Raw genomic sequence first — 25,400 nt, forward strand, 5'->3', positions numbered from 1 at the left:
AACAGGTAAGTGATGAACTTTCCAAGTATGTTAATTTATTGTAGACAGTCCCAATCCAGTAAACAGCTGTTGCTAACTGGAAACGTGTAAGAATTGAATGGAACCTCTGTGATTCTAAAAAATACTATGCTTCTTGATAAAGTTATTTGTTTAGGCCAGTGTTTCTGCATGGTGCATATTTGCATCTGCGGTGTTTACCTGTTGCAGATAGGTTGTGGGGGAAAAATATGAAAATCTACTTTCTACTGCAAATTTTAGCTAAGATAGAGTTTGTATATAGTGTTTATCTGTGCACCAGAATTTTAGGTGCTGATTACCTATTTCCTGTGACTGATACTTTGCTATTGCGCACAACCAGTCTTTTTTGCTAGCTTATATGCATGCATTACAGCAATAAATTGTATCAGACAACAGTCAAACATGGTTGGATTTTTCTGTTGGTTTTTTTGGATCTTTGTTTTGCTGTGTTCAATAGGTGGGCAGATCTACCAAGATTTTTTTGAAAGACTGGCTAGCTAATTTGGCAATAATACCAACCAAGCGCTGCTCTAGTTGCACAGAACTTGCCAATGTACTTTACTCTCCCTGTCAGACTAGGCTGTCACGGCAGTGGCTCCGTGTGGTTACGAGCCGTATCAGAGGTCTGGTGGGCAGCATGTTGCCTGTGAGTCCCTGATAGTAGTTTGCGGAGATAAAAACGTTCTCTCTGTTGGGAAAACAGAGAATTATGAAAACGAACTTGCATTTTGTAGTAGATAATAAACCACTGAACCAGCTTTCTTTAGAGAATTTGGTTTGAAAATTTATTATTTCAGCACATACGGTAGGTCATAACCTGATTGATACGTATGTTCTCTTCCTCCCTTCTGTTGGGGTTTATTCCAGTATTTGATTCATGTTGCACAGTTCCATGAGGAGGGTAGCTGCGATTCATGGACTGCCAGAGAAACTTAGAGCTGGAAAAGCTCAATTCAAGAGTGTTTTTCAGTTTGAAAAACCTTCCTAAGACAACTTTTGAAATCACTCATGATTTTTTTTGTGCTTTTTATAAAAAAATACAAGATTTTTTTCTTTGAAATTGCTTTCTGTTTTGTATTATGAACTCAGTTTGAAGGAAGAAAGGGTTCAAACCAAAGAGCAATAGTTCTGTTAACCCAAACTGGTTGTGGTGGTGGTGTTTTTTAATTTGCAGTTGTAAACTTCTGTCATTCTTTCCACTCTATGTCCCAATCTAAGACAATACCTAGTTTTTTGAAGTGTCACTTTTTACCAAAATGGGGAAATTATTCCACATCTACCTCTAAGAATACTTTCAGGATATCTCTATTTGTTTCTTTTTTTTTTTTTTTCCCCTGTTTCTTTCTATAACTTGTTTCAATCATTCCTATCCTTGTAGATTCTCTTGAGTTGGAAGGCATCCTCAGTTTGTCTTAGCTGACATCATCTTTACAACCAGGCTGATAACACAATAAGAAAACCCACTGCATTTACATTCTATTACATTGTGGTTTTGATTAGTATCTACTTGAACAGACCAAAAAAATAGTTGCCTGGCTAAAAATACGGATCTCTTTGTTACAATTTTTTGTAGTAGGAAAGCTGTTTTGATTATGGGTACAGTTGATTAGGACATTTCCTTTCAGTGATTTGTTTGTGGGGTGGTGGTTGTTGTTGTTTTGTTCTACTTTTTTAGAAAAGAGCCCTAAAACATTTCAGCATTCATTACGTCATATTATTTCTCAAGAATGCACAAAGGCAGTGGAGTTTTAGTGCCTATTTTTCATCTTGAAAGAAGAAACTGGTTTCATGTCTCCACTGAAAAGGGCGTATGTACTTACAGTATATGTGTGTGTCTCTCACCATCTAGTAAATCTTTAACATCATGGGCCCAAAAGTTGAAACAAAACCCACCAAAAAGAATAAATGCTGAAGGAGTATGCGTGAACTCTATGCAAGAAAATGAGCAAGCAAAGAATATATCACTTCAGAATGTAAGTCTCTCTTTTTATTTTATGATGTTTTTCTAATTTTATTATTGTCTCTGATACTTTTTCAGTGTTATAGTATGTTCTGATTCAGTATGTGCTTAGTTTTAAGCACTTGAGCAGTGGTGTTCCCATTCATATGTTTAAAGTTTATGTGGGCAGAGTTTACTTCTTGGATCATTCTATACTTACTCACATAGCTATTTTGGCTTACTTTATTCCTTGCCTAATTTTTGTCTTTACCTAAGTGGCATGTGTTCTTCCCTTATAGAGATAATAGTCACATTCTCAATTGAATCTTCAGGTCACGGTAATTTATTGTGCCCTATAATTTGTAGAAGGAAACCTAGAGTCGAACCCTGTTGTGGTGGCTGGCGTGCGTAATTTCCATGACAAATTTTTGGAAGGATCTTTGATTTCAGCTGGTAATGTTGCTTTTAGTACACAGAAGTCTTTGCATCTGGAGGCATTAAGCACTTTGTTCAGGACAGATAGCATTCTTCCAAATTGGGATTTTAAATTGCAGGGATTTTTCGGTTTAGTTTGGCTTGGCTTTTTCAGTGTTCTTAGCAGGCTCTTATACTAAAATCCAAACCACTTAATTTTTATTTTTTGTATTGTTTATGTAAGAATAATACATTCTTTTATGCCTGTGTATGTCTATGATTTGGCTAAATTGAACTACTCCAAGCACAGTCACAGCACTGGTTACTAAAAGTAACCAACCCCACAACAGACATTTAGAAAATCTAATTGGCTCTTTAGAACCATTTGTAGTAATGCCTATTGCTGTGACTGCTGAATTGGCTCAAAATACTTCTTTTGAGAAGAATTTGGTCCGTTCCCCCCATATTCTTGAGTTAATAATTGTGTATGCTCACAAATCTGATTATTTTGGGGAGGGAAGTTTAATCACATATAATATTTCTAATACGAAAGGACATTATGCAACATGATTGTATGAATAATCACCATACATGTAACCATGAAGTTTTAGAATTACTTGCAGTATATTGTCACAAACCTCTCTCCTTATGCTATTTTTACGGAAATAATTCCTGAAATCTGTGAATGACTCCACCTACAAGAGGATAGGAGAACTAGCAAATGTGAATCACTTAATTCAAGGCAGGGTCTGCTTTCTTTCCTGTAGTCACTCTGAGGGTGATGCAGAGAGGGTAAGAGTGGCTGGTTGGACTTGCTTTCTCTAGTCTTCTGTTGTCAGTGGAAACAAGATATTACTCTAGGGGGCTATTTCAAACCAGAGTTAAATTTATCTGCTGTGGATTGTCTCTTTTCTCTCTCAGCTTTTGAAAATACCTTTATCTTTCTATTCCTTTGTAAGAATTCAGTTGATACCCCTTCATTTTCCTTTCTTCCTCCTTAGGCAAAGGAGAATACCTAAATAAAAACATTAAGAGGGACAAAATAGCCTTGAGGTGAGATGGTACTTCATGCAAAAACTTGAAAAGCTTTAGTTCTAAATTTTTTTTTCTTACTTACTTTTGTTAACTCAATGATTACTATCCTGTTGTAGTCCTCAGTTGTATAAGCTGTGTCCATTTGCCAAAGTAGCACGACTGTTAAGCTGCTGGAGTGGAACAAAAAGCCTTAAGTACAGTAGAGAGGAGCAATGTGAGATGACCATTAAGGTTAGCTGCCCTTACTCAGTTGCTCTTGTATCACTGTGTTATATCAATGACGCTTCTTCCTTTGATTCAGGAAGAGGAGAATTGTAGCAAATCTTAAATTATGTGATTTCTTTTTTTCCCTGTGTGTTGGTCAAAGTTGTTTCTGTAATGAGCTGGGAGGTTGCTTAGAAAGTTTGGAGTGCTGAGAAGGGTATGCAGTATCTTGTCTATCTGAGATGACAGACAGCGTTGACTTCTAGATTTGTGGTAGGTGGAGTCATAGCAGCTGTATATAAGAAATTCCAATCTTAGGATGAGGAAAGAGTAACACTGTATTGGAAAGTCATCCCTCTATACACTTGCACCTCTTAAGGAGCAAGGAAGTTTAGATGAGTGTCCAAAATGTGAGAGCTAATCTCAAAAATGCTCCACAAGTGGACAGGCACATGACTTAGAAAATATCGCTATCTTTTAATTATGTGGCTTAGCTTAGTTCCCCTTTTGACTGTGATTACCCTAAATATAAATTGTTTAGGTTTGGATCATGCTGTATAATTAAATTTGATCTCTTTGCTTAAAGAGACTAGTAACATTTACAGGCAATTTTTAAAAATTATACCCTTGATTTTTTTCCCTTGCCTTGTGGTTTTCCTTATAAATTTGTTTTTCCTTTGTAATTTTAGACCAACCTTACTGATGCTGCTTTGCCACCTTATACTTTTTACCTCAATCAACCAAATGAAAGTCCGAATTCCTTAGTGTCTGAAGCCTCAGGTATAGAATTTCTTGTACTTAAATTTCCTTTTCTTTTGAATTGTCATTTTTTAAAACTTACTAGAATGCATCTCCAATAACTTTGGGGAGGTGAGGACGGTTTGAGCACCGACACGCTATTAAACTTTGATATAGTATAATTCTGCTTTTCTTGCTGTTGTGTTTGAAACTGGTGGGAGTGCCTGTGTATCGCTGCTGGCAGATGTAGGACGTGCAGCAATTTTTTTCTTCACATTTCTCAATGTTTCAGAGCTGAGCTTCATGTTTAAAATGGTTTCATAATGTAATTTCTATTAAAATCATGGTGGGATATCAAATGATCTTTCAAATATTAGCATCATTGGTCTAGTAATCACAGGAGTGCATGGTAATAGAGACAGAATCCCTGGAAGTCAAGGGCAGGATTCAATAATTGTGTGAATAGACAACAACAAAATAATGCAGTATGTAATGTGGGGATTCTTTAATTCAGGAGGGATGTTTGCTTTTTTGTGTTTTGGTATAGTTTTTGGTATAGTTAGTTTTTGGTATAGTTGGTATAGTTTTGCTTTTGTTGTTTGGTGAGGGGTGGTTGGTGGTGGTTTTTTGTGGTTTGGGGGGGTTTGTGTGTTTGTTTTGGGGGGGGGGGCTGTGGTTTTTTGTTTGGTTGGTTTTTTTTTTGTGAAAGCTAAACAACTAATTCACATATTTTGATCGTAACAGGGTGGATTCATTTCAGTAACAAACAGGGGCACAGAGATGCAGCCCTGAAAACGGTGTAAATTTATTCCTTCTTCACAACCTATTGAGAGAGGGAGACACATAAGAAATTGAAGTGGGATTGAGAATCTATGTGTTCCTTGTGCCATCCCTTTTAGTCCTGGTAGTCTGTCTTTTTGCACGTGGTAGAGTGCTGCTGAGTACCAAACCAAAGAGTTTGTAGTATCAAGTGGCTGTCTAAGATTATTCCTTGGGTAATACAAGTTTTAAGTACTATACTGGAATCAGTAGAAATATAAAAAGCTTGTGGTAAATGAGGATTTGTTCCTTGAACACCAAAGAGCAAATCTGTTTTCACTGATTTATAGCTTTTGTTACTGATGCTGTGTGATGTAATACTGATGAAGTTGCTTGTGGCTTGCATTGAGATTTTTGTAACTTCTGGTAATAAATGCTTTAGTGAGATCCTTAAGCAATAGATGCAAATAATTAATACAGCATTCTTGTTAGCTGACAAAGTAACACCCTACTAATGAATTTTGGGATTCCTGTTCTATAGCCCTGAGCTTGAAGTTTGTAATCTTTTTTTGTTTCATTGTTTCTTATCAGGACTTTCGTACTGGAAATTAGAGGAAAAGGAGATGTATCACTCTTTACCAGAGAATTTCAGAAGCGAGTTTGCTGATATTTTCTCCACAAAAGTATCACCAGATCAGGTAAAGTTTGTACATGTTTTAAAAGTTGTCTTACAGTTGCTTGTCATCTTTGCTTTTTTCTACGATGGAAAGAATCAGCCCTCTGAAAGCTAACTTTTCTCTTGGTAGCTCAGTCACTCGTATTCTGTTCTTTCGTTACTCATTTACCCCAGCTAAAGTCACTTGGAATTTATTGACCTTCTTTTATCATTTAAAAGAAATTGTGTGTATTGGAGATGAAAAGAGACTAACTAGTATATTAAAGGTGATGTGCCTCATTAAAGACCCTTTTTTAAATTGGGTGCATTGAATAAAGCCGCCTTCTGTTCTGAACTGATTTATTAGCTAAACTCACCCCACAACTTGTTTGGGGGGTGGAGGATTGTATTCAGCCAAACTAATGTAGCAATTTTTCCTGTTGAAGTTGTCTTCTGCTGATGAAACAAAGGTATCATCATTGAAGGATATTTATCATAAAAGACAAAGGGAGAACAAGCAGCTGCCAGACCAGAATTTTATGCCTTCTTCCCAGTCAAGTCACCCACCAGAGGTAACATTAATTTCTTTACTTCTCGTCTCAGTTTGAAGATATGATCGGTTGCAGACTGTTTTCACATTAATTGGCCCTTGCTGCCACCTCCAGTGTTATGCTGGAACAGCAATTTGTGCAGCCACGTGATGAACCAGATTGGGAAGGGCTCCAGCTGAAAAGAACCTCTAAGAATACCCTGGGTAAACAGGACCTTTGCCGCACAACCGTGAGGATGGTGCAGGGACAAATCTGCTTATGTTGAGGCTGCAGCTGATGAAATGCGTGTGGAACTGCAGTCACAGAAGCAGGGTTTTCTTACTACTCCCCACAAGACAAGTTCATTCCACTTGTGAAAAAGAAGAGGCACAGGTTGTGGAAATATTCTTTATCATATCTGTTTCTTTATACAGCTTTCAGTCTTGTTCAAAATCCAATAATGATGGCTGCTGTGTGACTGTCTTGTCCATATAATCCATGAAGTGATTTTCATAACTGTACGAAGTTACTGTTTCAACCTACAAGCAGACATCATAGTCTTTCTATTTACCTAAATGAAATTTCAGAGGTTTTCTAGACAGCTACAGAGGTTAGATATGTGTTTATTCTTGATGGAAACTTAGAAACTCAAGTTGCAAATGTTGGGAATATGTATCATCATCTAAGCTGTTACAGGTCCCTTCATCTTGCTTGTCAGTACCAAATGATTGTAGTAATATTCAATATAATTCCTGCAATATATTATATGGATTACTAATGTCTTCAGATAAACTCCATTTACAAGAACAAAATCACAAATTTTCTAGCATTATAACTTATTCCCTAGATCTTGACGTTGGACCCAACCCTACATATGAAACCAGGTCAGCAGAACCCAGGACGCTGTTTTTTCAATATTCCTGAAGAGACAACTCCTTTTTCTCCAGACTCTATGGCGGAGCCTGGATTTTCAAGTCATTGTGACACAGACTCTTTTTCACAGACAAGTAATTCATCTCAGTTAAATGATTCTCCACAATATCCTGCCAACAGCAGAGCTGTGCATTTGGACCTCTGGAGAAATCACCCATTCCAAAATGAAAACAAGACCAGCTGTCCCTTTCCAATGGCATATACGGATACTAATAATGATAATTCAGTCAACACTGAGGAGGAAGAAACACTGACTCTAACTCCATCTTCTATTACTCAGTGTGCTGACAACAGTTTGCCAGAATATAGTCTTTCAGTGACATCTGTTGAAGATCCTGTGATAATGTCAAAGTAAGTAATTTTTTTTTCTTTTTTAAAAGTTGTAGAGTTGGTACTTTCATGAAGGAAGTGAAACTTAATAAAACTAGCAAAACAAACAATATGTGAGTTCTGTTTGCTTAGAACATAGCTGGATATTGCTGCTTTTTTTTTTCCTCCCCTTTTTTTCTTCTTTTTTTTCTCTCCTGAAGTACAGATGGCGTATAAATAGAACAGTCGTTTTCCACTTCTTATGATTATCTTTCTTTGAACCATACTATTTAATCTTCTTTAGACCATACTATTTAATCTAAGGGAGAGTATTTATGCTCTGTCTTCCTTGGATGTCAAAGCCTTAACTGGAAGGCAAAACAGTTTTCTATGTTTTAATGCTTTGGTTATTTCTTTTTATATGTTAGAATAAAGATACATACTTCCTTCATAGGCTGTAGGAGGGAGTTAATTTAGGCAGAGACTATCAAAGTTCTGGGGGGGTTATGTTTTCCTATTTAGACTCAAATGGTGGGAGAAGCACAGAATTACTGCACTTAGGAAAAATAAATATCCCCATTCACTATTGAAGCTGTCATGATTTCCCCGTGGACAAACAGGCATGGTATATATTCCATGTGTGAGGGCTTTTGTGGGGGTCACAGTTTCAAGATAGTTCAGTGTTTGGAGTTTCCTATTTTAATTTTACATGCATAGTTTCTAGTGCATAGCAAAGAAGAGAAAAAAGAGAGTATATATTATTTCTATATATTGTTATTTATATGCCATATATTGTTATTTATATGCTGAGTTCATTTTGTGTGAATGAATACAGCAATGCATGGTCATGTGGATAGCTGGAAATTTTTTTTTCTTAATTTTAAAAATAGGATTAGGCAGAACTTGAGGGAAAAACATGCTCGACACATAGCTGATCTACGAGCTTACTATGACTCTGAGATACATAGCTTAAAACAGCAGCTAGAGGCAAGCCATAAAAATGCTTCATCTGAAGACTTGAAGAAAATCAATCAAAATCTTGCTGACAGGTACTGTTTGTCCTTACTTGTCCTCTTCCTCTGTTACATGGTACTCTTTCCACTTGAAAAACTGAGTATGCTTGTTTAGAATATCTTGAAAAGTTTATGGCACTCTTCAATTATGAAGATTTCATGCACCTATGATACTAATATTTTCCTATTAAATATTAATTTTGCATTATTTAATACTGCTGTTTAAGATCAGTTTAAAATTATTGTTAGGCAGCAAGTGTGATATTTGGACCAGAGGTCATTTGACCTGATTTTTGCTGATGCCAGTGTAAGTTTTGCTCAGGAAAGGATGTCAGGCTGAGGTAGTCCTAAGCAATTTGTAGTGGAACTATCTATGTTGTAAGATAGTGCTCACTTGTCATGCTGGTGAACGTCATCCCTCTTTTCCTTTCATGTCAAAACTACAGATGATACAGGACCAATCTTGAATTCAGTGGTAGCTTTATAGAGCCAATTTGCCAGTCAGTGCTTTTTGACCAGATATTACTACTGGAATCTGTGTGCCTCACCTATATGTTCCATTACATATAGCTTGAATGTTTGCTATATATGGAACTTCGATGTGATTTTTCTATCATTATTGCCAGTCAAAATACACATTGCAAATTTAGACAGCTAAGATACTTCACAAGAATTATGCCCTTCAGAATAATTGAAAAAGTGCGTGGGTAGCTGGGGCTCTTTTATACTTACCTTCCAGCACTAGTGTGTTCTAACTATTAAATGTGACTTCTGAGCAGTCAGTTATTGAGTTAAAGTAGCTTGCGATATGGTTTCAGTCATTAATTATCACACAGCATCATCAATTAGCTGAAGTGAAACTCTGCTCTGGTGCATCTCAGCTGCTTTTGGTTCTGCAGCTCTTATGCTCTGAGCCATCTGGAGTCTCTGCACATGTTCCCAGTTTGCTGCGTGCCCGCCAGGAGCACCACAGCCCTTCTGAGCAGAGGTGCCGGGTGCTTGCTGCAACGGCCAAAGACTATGGGAGGAGGAGGAGGTCACAGGCTGAGCATCAAAATTCATGGGGATGCTTGAGGAAGGAAAGAAGGTTATAAATTGTAGATTTCTTATTTGAAAATTTCCAGAGATTTTTGTAATCTGTATCTTCTAAATAGGTGTGACCAATTAGATGTAGCTCTGACTGAAGCAAGTGCTCGCATAAAAGCCCTTGAAAATAAGAATAATATGCTAGAAAAGCAAGTGGTAAGTATATGTTCTTAATTCAAGTTGGTTTTTAACTAAAAGAGTAAGAGAATGCACCTGTTCATTATTCAGTTGATCTGTGTTTCCATATCATAGAATCATAGAATGGTTTAGGTTGAACGGGACCTTAAAGATCATCCAGTTCCACCCCCCTGCCCTGGGCAGGGACACCTCCCACCAGCCCAGGTTGCTCCAAGCCCCGTCCAACCTGGCCTTGAACACCTCCAGGGATGGGGCAGCCACAGCTTCCCTGGGCAACCTGAGCCAGTACCTCACCACCCTCACAGGTAAAATTTTTTTCCAAATATCTAATCTAAATCTCCCCTCTTCCAGTTTGAAGCCGTTCCCCCTCGTCCTATCACTATGTGCCCTTGTAAAACGTCCCTCTCCAGCCTTCTTGTAGGCACCCTTCAGATACTGGAAGATATGCAATAAGGTCTTGCCGGAGTCCGCAATAAGGTCTTGCCAGAGTCTTCTCCAGGCTGAAAAACCCCAGCTCTGTCAGCCTGTCTTCACAGCAGAGGTGCTCCAGCCCTCTGATCATCTTTGTGGCCCTCCTCTGGACCTGCTCCAACAGGTCCATGTCCTTTTTATGTTGAGGGCTCCAGAGCTGGATGCAATATTCCAGGTGGGGTCTCACAAGAGCGGAGTACAGGGGCAGAATCCCCTCCCTCGACACTGCTAGCCATGCTTCTTTTGATGTAGCCCAGGATACGGTTGGCCTTCTGGGCTGTGAGCGCACATTGCTGGCTCGTGTTGAGTTTCTCATCCACCAACACCCCCAAGTCCTTCTCCTCAGGGCTGCTCTCAAGCCATTTTCTGCCCAGCCTGTATTTGTGCATGGGATTGCCCTGGCCCACATGCAGGACCTTGCACTTGGCCTTGTTGAACTTCATGAGGTTTGCACAGGCCCACCTCTCAAGCCTGTCCAGGCCCATCTGAATGGGATCGCTCCTCTCAAGCGTGTTGACCGCTCCACAGCTTGGTATCATTGGCAAACTTGCTGAGGGTGCACTCGATCCCAACATCCGTGTCACCAACAAAGATGTTAAACAGCACTGGTCCCAGTACCGACCCCTGAGGAACACCACTTGTCACTGCTCTCCACTTGGATTTGGAGCCATTGACCACAACTCTTTGAGTGCAACCGTCCAGCCAGTTCCTTATCCACCAAGTGATCCATTGGTCAAATCCATGTCTCTCCAATTTTGAGACCAGGACGTCATGTGGAATGGTGTCAAATGCTTTGCACGGATCCAGGTAGATGACTGTCACGGTTTAGGCCAAACTGGCCATTCAGCGAGCGACAGATGCTCCTCCCTACCCCTCTTCAAAGAGAGATGCAGAGGAGGGGAAAAAGAGACTTATGTAGAAGGAACTAAACTACTTTAACGAAATATTAACAATAAAATACAAAGAAAAAAAAAAAGAAATATATACAAAACCGTATCAAGCTCCCAGGATGACAATCATGTACGTCACTGTCTGGCACTGGGGAAGTCCCAGACTGGACTCAGTGACGGACGGGAACTGGATTCCGGATCTGGATTCCGGATGGGGATCAAAGGCAGATGAACAGACAGAGTCCTCCTCAGATGCTGGCCATTGAAGAAAAAGAGCTGACCCTTTGATCCCTCAGCTTTTATACTGAGCATGAGGCAGATGGGATGGAATACCCTGTTGGTCAGTTTTAGGTCACCTGTCCTGTCCGCTCCTTCCCGCAGGTGGGACACCTCTATGCTCTTCTGCTTCTGACCCTCCAATGGGGCAAATAACAAAGTGAGCTGCCCTTGGGTGTTACAGCAATAAGTATAAGCGAGAGCCTCTCTGCACACCGTGCCTGGGCATCAGCTATAAACACAGGTCTTATCGCTCTGAGAGCAAACAGTGTCTGCACAATATGCTGTTAATTTCAGTAGTTAGAAGAGGCCCAGCTAAGAAGTGAAGTTACTGAACAATATTGATGTTGGCTGTCACCGATCACCTCCTTATTTTCCATGTGCCTTAGCAGAGGTTCCAGGAGGACCTGCTCCATGATCTTGCTGGGCACAGGGGTGAGACTGACTGACCTGTAGTTCCCCAGGTCATCTTTTTTACCCTTTTTAAAAATGGAGGTTATGTTTCCCCTTTTCAGTCAGTGGGAACTTCTCCAGACTGCCACGACTTCTCAAATATGATGGATAGCAGCTTGGCAACTTTATCTGCCCGTTCCCTCAGGACCCACGGATGAATCTCATCAGGTCCCACGGACTTGTGCATCTTCAGGTTCCTCAGCTGGTCTTGCACCTGGTCTTCTCCTGCAGTGGGTGGTACCTCATTCTCCCAGTCCCTGCCTTTGCTTTCTGCAACTTGGGCTGTGTGGTTAGACCCCTCGCCGGTGAAGACTGAGGCAAATGTCATTGAGTATCTCAGCCTTCTCCATTTCCCAGGAGACCACGTCTCCTGTTTCCTTCCTGAATGGGCCCGCATTTTCCCTAGACTTCCTTTTGTCACTGATACACCTATAGAAGACTTTCTTGTTGGCCCTGACGCCCCTGGCCAGATTTACCTCTATCTGGGCTTTAGCTTTCCTAACCTGATCTCTGCCTGCTTGGACAATTTCTCTGTATACCTCTCAGGCTACCTGTCCTTGTTTCCACCCTCTAGAGGCTTCCTTTTTCTGCTTGAGATTGTCCAGGATCTCCTTGTTCATCCACGCAGGTCTCCTGGCGTTTTTACCGGACTTCCTCTCTTTCTTTGTTTTCAACCTTTCTCCTTAATATGACATCAGCCAATATGCTACAGTGGTGACTTTCCTAGCTGAGTTCCTTAAGAGTTTGTACTTGAATCATCATCACTTTTGCTTATGAACATCCTTTCCAGGTTAACAGAGATCAAACAAAGCTTCAGAGTGAAATATTGTGATGTGTTTATGATGTCTCTATTTTTTTTTTAATTGATTTTGGTTTGGTTACCTTCTCTTTGATTTTGTATTAGAGCTGTGATAAAAGCAAATCTCATTTGCAGCAGGGTACAAATATTCTAAATATATTTAGATAGTCTTTTCTGGTGAGGTCAGACCGGTTTGCTTATGACTGCATGGCTGCATTTATTGGTCAAAGAACAGGACACTTTTCATGAAAAGTTAGACACCTGGAGAGACTAATTCATTCCACCTTTTTTAGACATTTTTCTGTGCTGGGAAGCAAGACAATCAGCTGGGATTAGAGTCCTAACCTCTAGATATTTTAAGTTCTATAAAATAAATGCAACTTTTGGGGTTTTAGTCTCCATTTTCATTCTTTATACATTACAGAAATTAGCAAAAATTAGCAAAAATTTCATTTAGTTCATGTACAGATGTACTCTTGCTTTCTATTGAGATGATTTTTAGATTATGCTTTATACTGAAATAAAAAATCTGCTAGGTAAGCATTATAACGAAAGGGGTTTTTTCTCTTACAGGCAGACTGGAGAGAACGCTTTTATGCAGTCAGTAATACTTCCAAAGTTTTGCAAGAACGTATTGAAGAAATGCGCACAAATAATAAAGAGAAGGATAACACTATCAGTCGACTAAAATCGAGGCTTAAAGATCTAGAGGAAGCATTTGAAAAGGCTTACAAGTTATCTGATAATAAAAATGCAAGGCTAAAGGAAGAAAATAAAATGTTCCAAAATGTAAGTAAGAAAACGGGCAATGGTGCTTACAGTCGCACAGCATGTTATGAACACAGTAAGTCCTGTTTTTTGGAAAACTCCTTAAAGTTTACCATTGTAAAGTCTTAGTGCACATCTAAGAGAAAAGAAATTATTCAGCTGCGTACTTAGTAGGGTAGGTGTTAAGTGACACTATGGACATAGTATATAATAATGTATACCTCATATTTAAAACCAGGTATTTAATGCAGCAAGTGTGTACTTGATGTGATAACACTTGTTGTAGTCCATCTCAGGTATTTAATTACTTTAAGTGCTATTAGTTCATTTTATTTTTAGAGGTATTATAGGAAATTATTTTGGAAGAAGTTATTTTTTCCTCTCAAGCTTAGTGGGAATGGACTGAATTTCTTTCGTAAGTCATCACAACTTGCTAAAACTGGCATTTTATGTATGATTTCAGACTGAATCAAAAGAGTTATTCCTCTGAGTAATAGCTTAATGGAGTGTTTAAATGGATTTGTTTTAGCAAAATGGGCATTAGCTGGAAAAACTACTTCATGTTTTAACTCCTTTTTACAATTAAAATTTCAAAATACAAAGTCAGCTTTAAAAAGTCAGTGAGGAATTTTATTGGTTTGTTCTGGTCCTTCAGTTTCTTTAGAGATAAATAACTTGAAAATTAGGAATATGTTTGAGTAGCTCTGTTTCCTCGAATTGGAAGATGCTAAAACTTAACAACTAATATTAAAGTACACTCTGTATCCCCTGTAGTGCTTCTGCCTGTGTTAGACAAGCAGTTTAGATGATTTTACAGCAGTCAACAAAACTGTTAATTGTATATAGTCTCATGGTGGGTTTGTGTGGTCTTTTTTTTTTGTTTTGTTTTGCTTTAGCTTTTAGGAGAATACGAGTCCCTTGGAAAAGAACATGAAAGAGTAAAGGTAAGTACATGTTAGTTAACTAAAAAACACAAACATGCAAAATATAAAATAATGTGCCATAGAATTAACTTAAGTGTTTTGAGAAAGATCAAACAGAAAGATCCATGTTTATTTTAACCGATAACTTCTTACTATATCTTCAGAATCTGGGAAAAGGAAAAGGAGGGAGTTTGGAATGTATCGTTTTCCAGTCACAGACAGTAAAAATACTGCAAAGTCAAAGCCAAAGAAATTTAATGGACCTCCCTTTCAAATAACATATTTTCAAGACTGATGTAGAATTACTAATTTTTCTTTTAACACACTTCTGTAGTTTCTAAGCTTTTAACTTTTTTCCTTGTGTATTTTTAGGATACATTAAATGCAACTGAAAACAAATTGATTGATGCAAACACGCAGATTTCTGATCTGAAAAGGTAAATGTGAAACTGTCTTATTGCTATTTTAACCATATGAAATACAGGCTATGGCCTAAACGCGTACTCCTAGATTATGAAGGCTGTAGATCTTGCAATTTTAATTCCATCTTATGAAGCATTTCATATTGCTTCATGTTACTTTGTACACATTGTAAAAAAATCTTGTTCTTTTAGGACATGTGTTTTTTCTACTTCTTTGAACACAACATCTTCCAGTGGGATGTAATTAATTGCTTCCTTTCTGATGGCTGTCACTCAGCTAGCCCGGCCAGTCCACTGCTCAAGCTCTTACTGCTGGAGTCGTCTCCTCGGGAACTCCCATCTTCAGCTATCCAGTCTCTCTTCTGGTTTTCAGGATCTAGGATGCTGACAGGAGTTTGCTGTTCAAGACTATGGCTCCTAGGCATGAATAAAGGACAGAAGGGTGTTCCGTGTATAGAGCAGGAATAATATCTCCTGTGTATGTCCCTCAGGCTACCTGGATCTATTTTTTGCTTGGGAGAACAGAAATCCAGAAATTCTGGCTAGGCCCTAGGCAAGACCTCTGCGACCATCAAGGAGTTTACAGTTACAAACATACCCTCTAGTTTGGGATTTCTCAGCTGCTCCTTGTCGAGGGTGTTAAACAGCACACTTGCTCAGGGAAGTCCAGAGAGGTGGGAGCAGAGGACATCTGAGAGGGCTGTAGGGCAGGAATTGTAGAACTGTAATGAGGTGATGTTCCACATCATTCACCTCCCTTTGAGCTTCTTCTGTGGATATGTGCTGTCATCATTTTCCTTTTATGTTTTTATATGAGTAGCTGAAACCCAGATTGTTAGGAATCTTTTTTTTTAATGTGTGATTTTTGATGATTCTTCTAGAAATGTGGCTACAAGTTTCACCTCAAAATTCATTCCAAATGTCATTGCCACCAGGCATTAACCTCTGCATAGTCTTCAGCCAAAACCAGAAAAATAGCACATGTGGTCCTCAGGAGATGTGACAGTCCTTTTCTTTGCTGCTCAGATCACCTGATTTTTCAAGAAGACGACGAGAAAGAATGAATAGGAAGAATTTAAGAAAGGAATAGAAGGAAGCCAAAATAACTCTGCCTTCAATTTTTATTGGAAATGTTGAGGAAATGAAGATAGTGTGAAGGACAGTTTAGCCAGTTACCAGTGATTCTGTTTTCCTGCCTGATTCTTGATGCTGCTGACTGGGGGCCATTCCAGACTGGGGAAATTGTAGTGGAAAACAGAGATTCTTATATCCTGCTCCAAACCCCTGTATTTCTATCCCCCATGTGGGGAATGCTTATGATTGTGTTGCATTGCCAAGGGCTAATTCACTGAAGAGGTTGACTGCAGTATGTGGGAGAGAGGAAAATCATGGGAAGAGCCTCAGCAGCGGATTAGTGGGGTTACCCGAGTGACACGCAGGAGAAGGAGCCACTCATTAAAACCGGAGTCAGGGAGGATGAGAAAACATTCTTGTTTTGTTTTCCCCATCCCCTCTCAGTTGAATGCTTTGATCCACAGCAGTATCTCCTGGTCTTGTCTTTCGAGCTAGGTTACCTAACTTATTTAACTCAGAATTCAAATACATATTTATATACGTATTTAGATAGATAGATAGATAAAAATGTAGTAGTTGCTCCTGTTCTTCCGCTTCATCCAAGATATCTGAATAAAAATGAGTAAACTCTAAGAAATATGATATCTCCTTTATGTCTTTTAAATCATCTCATAATGCATCTTTCCTACTTCCGCATTAGGACAATATCAAAACTTGAAGCTCAGCTCAAGCAGGTGGAACATGAAAATACATTGAAACTTCGCCATATTACCGAAAGTCATTTAAGAACCTCTTGTGCCAAGTAAGTGAATGTTCTAACAACGTGAAAACAGGTCACGTGTTATAGAATATTTTTTAACACTTTTTGGCTAAAAATGGGTAAAGATAAAGATGTCAGTCAATAGGCTAAACTGGATTAAACATGTGATGTAATCCAGAGACTTCAAATGCCAAGAAATTATTAGAAACAAATAAATAAATTGGATAGTTAATGTGTGACTTGGCAGACTGGCTCTAGTCTTCCTAAATGAGTGCTTGATAGGTCTCAGTTGCTCAGCTGAATAGGGATTCCCATGCTCAACAAAGATCTTGGGAATAAAATCTAATAGTCCAATTAGACATTAGAGGTTTTCTTCATGTCATTGATTTGAAAGGCTGATAACTACATTTTATGTTTCTAAATATAGTTTGAAAAGGTATCCTGAGAGTAGAGTACAGTAGAAGTTCAGTTAGAATGCATACTCTAGTTTGAATTTTGAGTTTATGTTAAGGAAATCAAAGTTGGCCTGTGTTTTGGTTTGTGGTGGGGTTTTCTTATGCTTTAGAGACCTGAAAAGCTTTGTCCCCCTTTGTTGTTTATTACTTAGTTACAGCTTCTTGGGCGTCTCTCCCAGTTCAACACTGATGCTGTAAAGTATGAAATGATAACGTAACGTGGTTTTTGGGTGTCCATTTGTATACATTGAAGAGTAGTATTTTGAGGGGATCTGATCTGTGATGATTATGAAGATGCAAGTAATTTATATATTAATATATTATAATTAATTATTTATTAATATATTACAGATTTTGGTTTAGAAATACTTTAATATTTATGACTAAGATCCCTCAACAATGAACAGAACAAAGGAATACCTGAACATGGCAGACCATGTTCATCAGGGAGGAAGATGTAAGAGCCAATATGGATTTGGAAGTTAATCTGCCCCTAACTGATCTCGAAGGCTCAAGGAAAGCCGATTCCAATTGTGAATGCATAAAAGGACAGGTTTACAGAATAGCAGTTATAGTTCATAGCTTGTGTAGACCAGAACCCTTTTTTTTTTCTACTTATCAGATACTTTCCTGTGTAGAAAAATCACATTTTTCTTTTGCTATTTCAAGATAATATACACATTGAAGCTTATTACTTAGTATTTATCACTCTCAGGTCATCAGCAGTGACTTTCTTATTTGAGTTTTTTGGGTTTTATTTTTTATTTTTCTAATAAATGGTATCAAAAGGAAAGCTGGAGTCACTATTGTTCTGAACTATTGGAGTAATCTACACCAAAATGTTTTCGTTTAACTAGTTGAGAACTACTTGTTACCCAAACCTTGGTCTGAGGAAGCAGCATTAAATTACAAGGTCTTTGTGGAGTTCTGCATTCTGAGCATATTGTGTAATTTAGACTGAAACCTCAACATATAACTTTTTTTAATATATTTTATTTTTACTTTACAAATATTTTTGAAAAAACAGTTATTTTTCCACATTGTTTACAAGTTTATCGTGTATTTGGTATTGTTTCTATTTAATTAGAATAAATAGATGGATTTTCTTAATGTTGTTCTTAAATTAAAAAAAAGAAAAAATCCCAAAGCCTGTCGTAATTTTGAAGTTTTTTGTTCCCACAGCAAGTTGGCAACTCCTGATGTCAGCAGGCGAAAGTGGTTGATACCAGGAGCGGAGTATTCGATCTTCACTGGCCAGCCTTTGGAAGTTCAGGAGAACCCCAAAGATAACAGATTAGAAGAAAACTACATTCCTTCTCGGTGAGTTGGTTTCCTTCAGTCTCTACTATGATGTGAAGTTGAACACTTCCAAAAATAGTTTTATCCAGAATTGACTAGGATCATATTTCTAGATTTTGCACTTGTTAAGTAGAGTTCTAAAAAAAATTTTCTCAATGCTGTAGATTTACCCAATTCTTAAAAACAAAACAACCTCCTTCCTTCACTAGCCTGGTATGAAGCAAGCAGCAGCAGCCTTCAGTACCTTCCTTGAAATACCAGAAAGCTTCAACTGCATCTTGTGCCACTGTCTTTACGCTATTTGTGTCCAACTCTGCTCTGAGTCTGGACACAGCGCGTTCTGATGTATTGGACGTGAGCTGTAGTGGTTGGCTGCAGCTTTCCACCAGTGTGAAGCTTCAGGTGTAATTTAGGGTGTAATTTAGTAGTTTGCCTTCTTACCCAGAAGTTTCTAAAGCCTCTGTCAGGACATATTTAGTTCTAAGAACATGTCAAGTCACCAAATTTAACTCAGACCATTCAACTTTCGATTCTTGAACTGGCTATAACACAATCCTCTGAGGTTCTTGGCTGAAATTAAAAAGCACCCTTGGAAACCTTGGTTTGATGACTGTAAATCTCAAACTAAATTTCTCCAGGTTTTTGGTTATTCAGCTAGTATTTGGATATATGAAATAAAGTAAAAAAACTTGATCCTTTTTTTCCCTCCACCACCTCACATTCTTCAAGGCACCATTCTCCTCCTGAAAAAGACTCCTCACAAGAAGACTCTTCAACAAACACAATAGAAAAGAAAGAAAATGAGATGTCAGAAGCACCAATTATAGAAGCCTTTAAACAACTTGAAGAAGGAAAAGCATTTAAAGATTGGGGTACACAGACAGAAAAAGAAGACACATCAGCTAGTAATTTTTATTTTTATATTCCTGAACTTGTCTTGACTGGCTTTTCTTTGTTTGCATGTCTTTTGGTTTTGTTATTCTCAGCATTAAAGTCCATCAGACTTGAGTGATGGGATAAAAACAGTTTTAGCATGCGAACGTCTGGAATTTTCCTAAGAAAATTCAAAATGATATAGCTAAGTGACTTGTTTAAAATAGAGGGAATGCAAAGGTTGCTGTTAGGTCTCAAGCAAGAGCGTAGTTAATGTCCTTTTTCTAAGAATATCTCAGTATGTGTAAACAGTTAATGGACTCCTAACAAAGCTTTGACTGGCTGTACATCCATTTCAGTTTTGTTCTCATGGGGTTGTATTAGAATGTTATTCAGAAAGCTGGCATGTGTACTGTAGGACTGCACTGAGCTGTTCTAACAACATTGATTTAGGAAGCCGTGTAATTTAGAAAAAAATTAAGTCTCTCTTAACTGCTTATATTCTTGGTTCAGGCAGATACTCCGACCCTTTTTCCCAAAAGATGCTTTTGTCCTGCTTTCCACTGTCTATTAAATCAGTGTTATTTAGCATCATTTTTCTCACGCGCACTGCAAAGCATCCTTTTTCATGAGTTAAACTATGTGTTTCATGAATATGATGAGCAGGAAGCAAGACTTGAGCACAACGGTGTGAGGCAGACTGAGTCTTTGTGCACTGAAAGCTGAGTACAGGAGAATATTTGTGAGTCCTTGTATTGAAAAAGATTGATTAATATAATTACTTTTTCCTCTTAATTAGAAACATCAAATCGACGACAAACTGTTGGGTTTGTTGAAACTTCTTTAGTTGCTAACCGATCCCCAGAGAAAGGTAAAGACCAACACAGACCGAAACGGTACAGCTCTCCTTGTGGACAGAGGTCATCATCTCTTCCTCCTTCAAATAGGAAATCAAATACTCCAAGTAAGTGCTTTTCTGAAGTTTGGTTTGTGTTACTCAAAAAGTAGAAGGAAATAATGAAAGGCTGCTCTGGAAGAAAGAAAAATAAAGACAGGATTTCTGCATTATTTTAACAGTCTGGAAAAAAAAGCTCATCTATAATCACAGAAAATGTAAGAGTTCTAAGTTTTTACTTTCATTTTTCTGTGTTGTGATGCACTTTTCATCTAATTTAAATAAGTATGTAGACAGCTTTGAAAAGCATTCTTTTAAGATGTAAGCATCTAATCACATGAGTGGGAGATACTGCACTGGGAGAAGTTTTAGGTAGTTAAACGTACTTTGCCTTTTTCAGCAACAAGAGAGATAATGTTGGCACCAGTGTCTGTGACATACAGCCCGAAACGATCTCCAAGAGAAAACCTCTCTCCTGGATTTAGCCATTTGCTTAGCAAAAATGAAAACACAGTGACAAGGTACGAGTTTTCTGAATACAATTAGGTTCTGATCATTATTATAGCAGCAGTATGTTTATGCAGGCTTAATGCTGTTCCCGCTGTTTCTTCTCCATTAAGTCCTAGTAAATGAGTCATGTGAAGATTTCTGAATATAAAGCTAAGTTTTACTTTTTAAAATCTGGCAAGCAAAATCTAGAATGATTTCACCAAGATAAGAAAAATGAGCATTCGCCAAGATCAGATGTTGGGTTTACTATTGGCAAAACATTGATCAGTGACAAAGAAATTATACAAGAATTGTTCTGTGGAGTAAGTCCAGATCCACATTCCACTTACCGGGAAATGTAATAAAAATTGAAAGCAATATCCACCTACCTGTCATGACACTTAGAAGCATGTTAAAAATATATAAACTTAACTTTCTGCTAAGCGTACTAGATACTATGGTTTCTATAGAGATCTTTGCTTGGCAAGGCTTGTAGAGCTTCAAAGAACATACTTAGCTGCGAGATCAAAGTGTAGGACATGTGCATCAGGAAGAAGTGTGTAGCACTGCTCTGATGGTTCTTGAGGATGACAACATGGGAGCTCAGTGTGTTAGGGAGTGACAGCTTGGCCTGCTTCTGGAAGAAAGTCACATGAATGAGGTATTTTGGTGTGTGCTAATAGGAGTATATCGAGGTAAGGTTCTATTAGCAGTAATCAGAAGACTTGCAATGCCTGTGGGATAGAAATTGTTTCATAAACAATTTGTTTATTTAACCAAAAGGTGAAAAAGTAGAAAATAGTGTATTGGTTAATATGTAATTTCTAGCAAGTAATTGTTGTGTGCTTCCTGTTCTGTAGATTTGATATACTTCTAGATGACCTGGAAACTGGTCCTACATCTACTTTACAGCACAACAATCCAAGAAAAAGGCTCCAGTTTCTCTCACTAGATGATGCAGAAGGTAATCTGTCAAAGTGGGGGAAAATTGTTCTTTATTTTTTTACCATAATTTCTTCCACGTTGGTAACAGCTGCTTAAATAGAAAGCTGACACTTTACTCTATGAAGTCCAGCTTTTAAAAATCCTCTACATCTTGTATCGTATTCCTGTAGACAGAGAAATACCATTCATACAGTATTTTATTTTTATGTATATGTGTGTGTGCACAAACGCAATGGAACAACAAAAATAATTAAATTGAGAAAGAAGGGCAATATGTTTTCCTGTGCTTAACTCAGTTATACAGTGCATATCTCAGTAGGGTCTATATTAAGATGTACATATTCAGTCATACTAATAACATTCTACTGCTAAACACTGCATTACAGAGAGCAAAGAGCAACTATAATAAAGCCAGTTGTTCAGATTTTTTTAAATGATTGATTGAACCAAATCTTTTCTCACTTTTGTAAATCTTGTCACAATGCTCTGCTTTTGTTTTTATTGATGCATTTATTTAGACTAGTGCTTTCATGACTAGTCCACATGGTGATATTTAGAAATGTTGTACCAGTAAAAGTAATTTTACTACTTTTCCTAATTAGCACAGCACAGTAATCTGTTTGTTAACCAAAAAATATGCTTTGTTACAAAGATCACTTGAAAGATGATCTGTACAAATGTTTAACATTCTTCTGAGAAGTTTGCTTAAGGCAAGCTAATGAGGCTTTGCTAGTTACTGTCCTCAGCTTATATACCTCCGAGATCACACTGCTTTTCTTGTTAGTTTCTTTTTCTGTCCTATGGAATAATTTCAGACCATTACAAAACAAATAAAAAGACCCCTGTTTTGTTGATAGGAAGGCAGCATTCAGGTGTCAGACACGGCTCTTGTGCTGAATCCGTCAATACCGGAATGAAGAAAGCGGCAGCGTGGGACGAGAGGAGCGTAGCACAAAAATACGAGCCAGTGCTATCACCTTGTGAGGGAGACTTCAAGTACGCGGCAAGGATTAAGACTCTGGCTGAAACAGAGAGGCTTTTTGATGAGCTGACGCAAGAAAAGCAACAGGCAAAGATTATTTTTATTTTAAGTTGTGATGAAACATAGTTGTTACATGAGAGGTGAGGGATGTAGCCATATACCTATGCAATGCGTGGCTGAAATTCACGCACAATTTCTAGTGTTAACCCTTGGAATGTGCCATTATCGTTCTCTGCTCTACTTCCTGTACCCCAGTCCTTTCCTGTCCTTAACGTCATTAACGGAGAGTCACTTTAACATAAATACAGCATGGATGGTAGAGTTGGAGTGAATTTACTTTCTTCCTTAATGGACAGTGCTTCAAATCAGTCTTTCAAACAAAGAAGGTTATTCTGGCAACTAAGAGTGCTCTCTTCAAAATGATCCTTGAGAGGGTCTGCTTATGAATGTTATCTTTTCTATCAGTTTTGTATGGCACAGTATTACAGTAACATAAGTTAGTCTTTAAGAACAACATTGGACATGTATCTGTTATCTGTACACCTCACTTCTCTTTCTAGTAAGATTAGTTAGGAAGGTTTATATTGGCTCTTGAAACTATAATTTACAGCTGAAGTATTTTCTGTTACTAGATTGAGGCTGCATTGAGTCGAATACCTTGTTCTGGTGGAAGAATGACCTTGCAAGCAAGATTAAATCAGGTGAAAAAGCTTTCACATATGACTGTTCTCTTAAGTTGCTCTTCCACAATTTGAGAATATATAGTGTAGATCAAAGGTCTGCTATATAGTAAGTGCAATTACTGTGGGAATTTTTCCACAGCACTGAGAATTGTTCCTGAATATGGCTGAATTTTGAATCTGTATGAAAGATGTTCTCTAGACTTTACTGCAGTAGAAGATAATTGGGAAGTTAACTGCAAGTTAATTAGAAACACACTCTGAATTGCTATGTAAAAGGTGTAACTCTGGATAATTTGTATGCAAGTGATTCAGAAAAGAATAATTAGGCCTGCAAACATTTGACACCCTCCCCCCCCCCCCCGCCAAACTGACAACGTGTCTTTTGTGTCTATATATACACGCATATAAAGAAAAAGTATGTGTGTCTATATAAATATACATACATCTACATTGTGTATATTCTGCATAAGACTGTTTATATCTTCTATATTTTGTATGTAGGATGTATTTTTCCAAGAGTAGTCTGTTCTTGCGGTAACACTGAGTGGTAGATAAAGGCAATACAAACAGAAAATGCAGCGACAGTGAAATAGATCCCTGCAGCTGTGGAGAGGATGTTATGCTGTGTAAGAAATTGCAAAGTTTAGGTTTTGGTTGGTTGGGCTTTGTCTACTTGAAAGTATAAAGAAGAAAATAAGAAGGCAAAAATAGTTGTGTAGGTGGAATAGAGGAGAGTGCCTTCTTGGGAAGGGTCTGCAGACCCTTCTCATAAAAACAAGTGTCTCAAAGCTGCGCTTTAGAGGTCTCCACAAAGCCTACAACTTCAGCATTTCCTAAATTGTAATCCCAGGGCTTGTTATCGATTTGAAAGTAAAAGTGCATTCTAGTAAATCAATACTGCCACTCAATACAGTGGTCCACAGTTTCCTAAATGTGTCTCCGTAATTATCAACCTGTCCTAATTCGTGCCGAGTTTATCTCATGGAGTTTCATAAGTCACATGGGAAAAAACCAAAATACCTGAAACAGTTTTAAAAAAAGCCAACGACCCACAAATACACACACATACATAAAAATAATGCAAAAAGTTTGTAGGTCTGGCTCTAGTTTTCAGGTGCTAACAGAATGCTAGCAATGCATCAAAAAGGATACCTACTATAGCAATAACAGTAGTTTCTTCATTTTGGAAGGATCGTTGGATTTTCTTGTATGTGATTATAATCCTTTTCTTTTTCTTCTCTTTGTTTTCTTGAACTGTTTCTTTTAGGAAGCCCTGGAAGATCGCTTGGAAAGGATTAATAGAGATTTGGGGTCAATACGCATGACTCTGAAAAGATTTCATGTTTTACGTACCTCTGCAAATCTTTGACAATTCTCTCTTGAATGCAAATATGCTTTTTTTTTTTTGCACTAATATGTAATTATGCACTCAGTAAATGCAAATTGTTTTGTATTTTTATAAACCCTCAATAGTAGTTTTACAACCATGTTACCCTTTACAAACAGCAATATTTTGTACTTCAAACAGCCACCTATATAAACATATTTTTGTTACAATCAGTGCTTATCCTGTATTGTAATATTTTTAGAAATATTAATTATTTTTAAATAGTGATATTCAATTTATAATAAGAAACTAAAAGGCAGCTTGTTTTCAGAAAATGATAGTGTTATCCTTTTGCACTTCGTTTTCCTCACCGTTTTATAAATATTTATGGTATGATGTAAATATTAGCCAATAGGAAATTTTGAACTTTAATACAAAAAGCAACATGAATTACCCATGTTAAAGATTACTGTTATGTGGTAAATCCTTTTAATTTACACCTTATAACATGTATATTTTTCATTGTGACAAAACTGTGAGCAATACTTTCATTACGGCTGGCTGGCTGCAAATTGGTATGTGTTTTGCTGGCTGCGTTAGGAAAAATATTGCTCAAAATTATTTGATGTCTCCCAACAGTCGCAGTGAGTAGTGTTTTGATACCGCGAGTACCAGGATTCACAAGACTGACAGCAGCCATCCTGTCTCCCAGCGAGCAGCTCCACTCCAGCTGACGTTCCACGACTGGAACTACTTAACCGAAGTTACTGTTTTAATATGCCGGGGGTCGGACTAGATGATCTCCAGAGATCCCCTCCAACCCTGACCATTCTGTGATTCTGTGC

At 37.9% G+C, this 25,400-nt stretch overlaps 1 protein-coding gene across 1 annotated transcript in view; it reads left to right on the forward strand.

Moving 5' to 3' along the window:
* Window positions 1-24,881, forward strand: part of MPHOSPH9 (M-phase phosphoprotein 9) — a 25,144-nt gene extending 263 nt beyond the window's left edge. The window contains exons 1-20 of the mRNA XM_009880264.1: window positions 1-9; window positions 1,841-1,991; window positions 4,300-4,390; window positions 5,699-5,805; window positions 6,209-6,334; window positions 7,140-7,576; window positions 8,425-8,583; window positions 9,702-9,789; window positions 13,234-13,449; window positions 14,325-14,372; window positions 14,724-14,788; window positions 16,548-16,649; window positions 18,245-18,382; window positions 19,091-19,266; window positions 20,034-20,198; window positions 20,530-20,650; window positions 21,479-21,582; window positions 22,421-22,632; window positions 23,178-23,246; window positions 24,496-24,881. The exon at window positions 1-9 is cut by the window's left edge and continues 263 nt beyond it. Of these exons, the coding sequence (XP_009878566.1) occupies window positions 1-9; window positions 1,841-1,991; window positions 4,300-4,390; window positions 5,699-5,805; window positions 6,209-6,334; window positions 7,140-7,576; window positions 8,425-8,583; window positions 9,702-9,789; window positions 13,234-13,449; window positions 14,325-14,372; window positions 14,724-14,788; window positions 16,548-16,649; window positions 18,245-18,382; window positions 19,091-19,266; window positions 20,034-20,198; window positions 20,530-20,650; window positions 21,479-21,582; window positions 22,421-22,632; window positions 23,178-23,246; window positions 24,496-24,597 (2,686 nt within the window). The 3' untranslated portion in view covers window positions 24,598-24,881. The remainder of the gene's footprint in view (window positions 10-1,840; window positions 1,992-4,299; window positions 4,391-5,698; window positions 5,806-6,208; window positions 6,335-7,139; window positions 7,577-8,424; window positions 8,584-9,701; window positions 9,790-13,233; window positions 13,450-14,324; window positions 14,373-14,723; window positions 14,789-16,547; window positions 16,650-18,244; window positions 18,383-19,090; window positions 19,267-20,033; window positions 20,199-20,529; window positions 20,651-21,478; window positions 21,583-22,420; window positions 22,633-23,177; window positions 23,247-24,495) is intronic.
* Window positions 24,882-25,400: the final 519 nt, after the last annotated feature.

This window comes from Charadrius vociferus, unplaced genomic scaffold, assembly GCF_000708025.1.
Source record: "Charadrius vociferus isolate BGI_N301 unplaced genomic scaffold, ASM70802v2 scaffold332, whole genome shotgun sequence".
NCBI lineage: Eukaryota > Metazoa > Chordata > Aves > Charadriiformes > Charadriidae > Charadrius > Charadrius vociferus.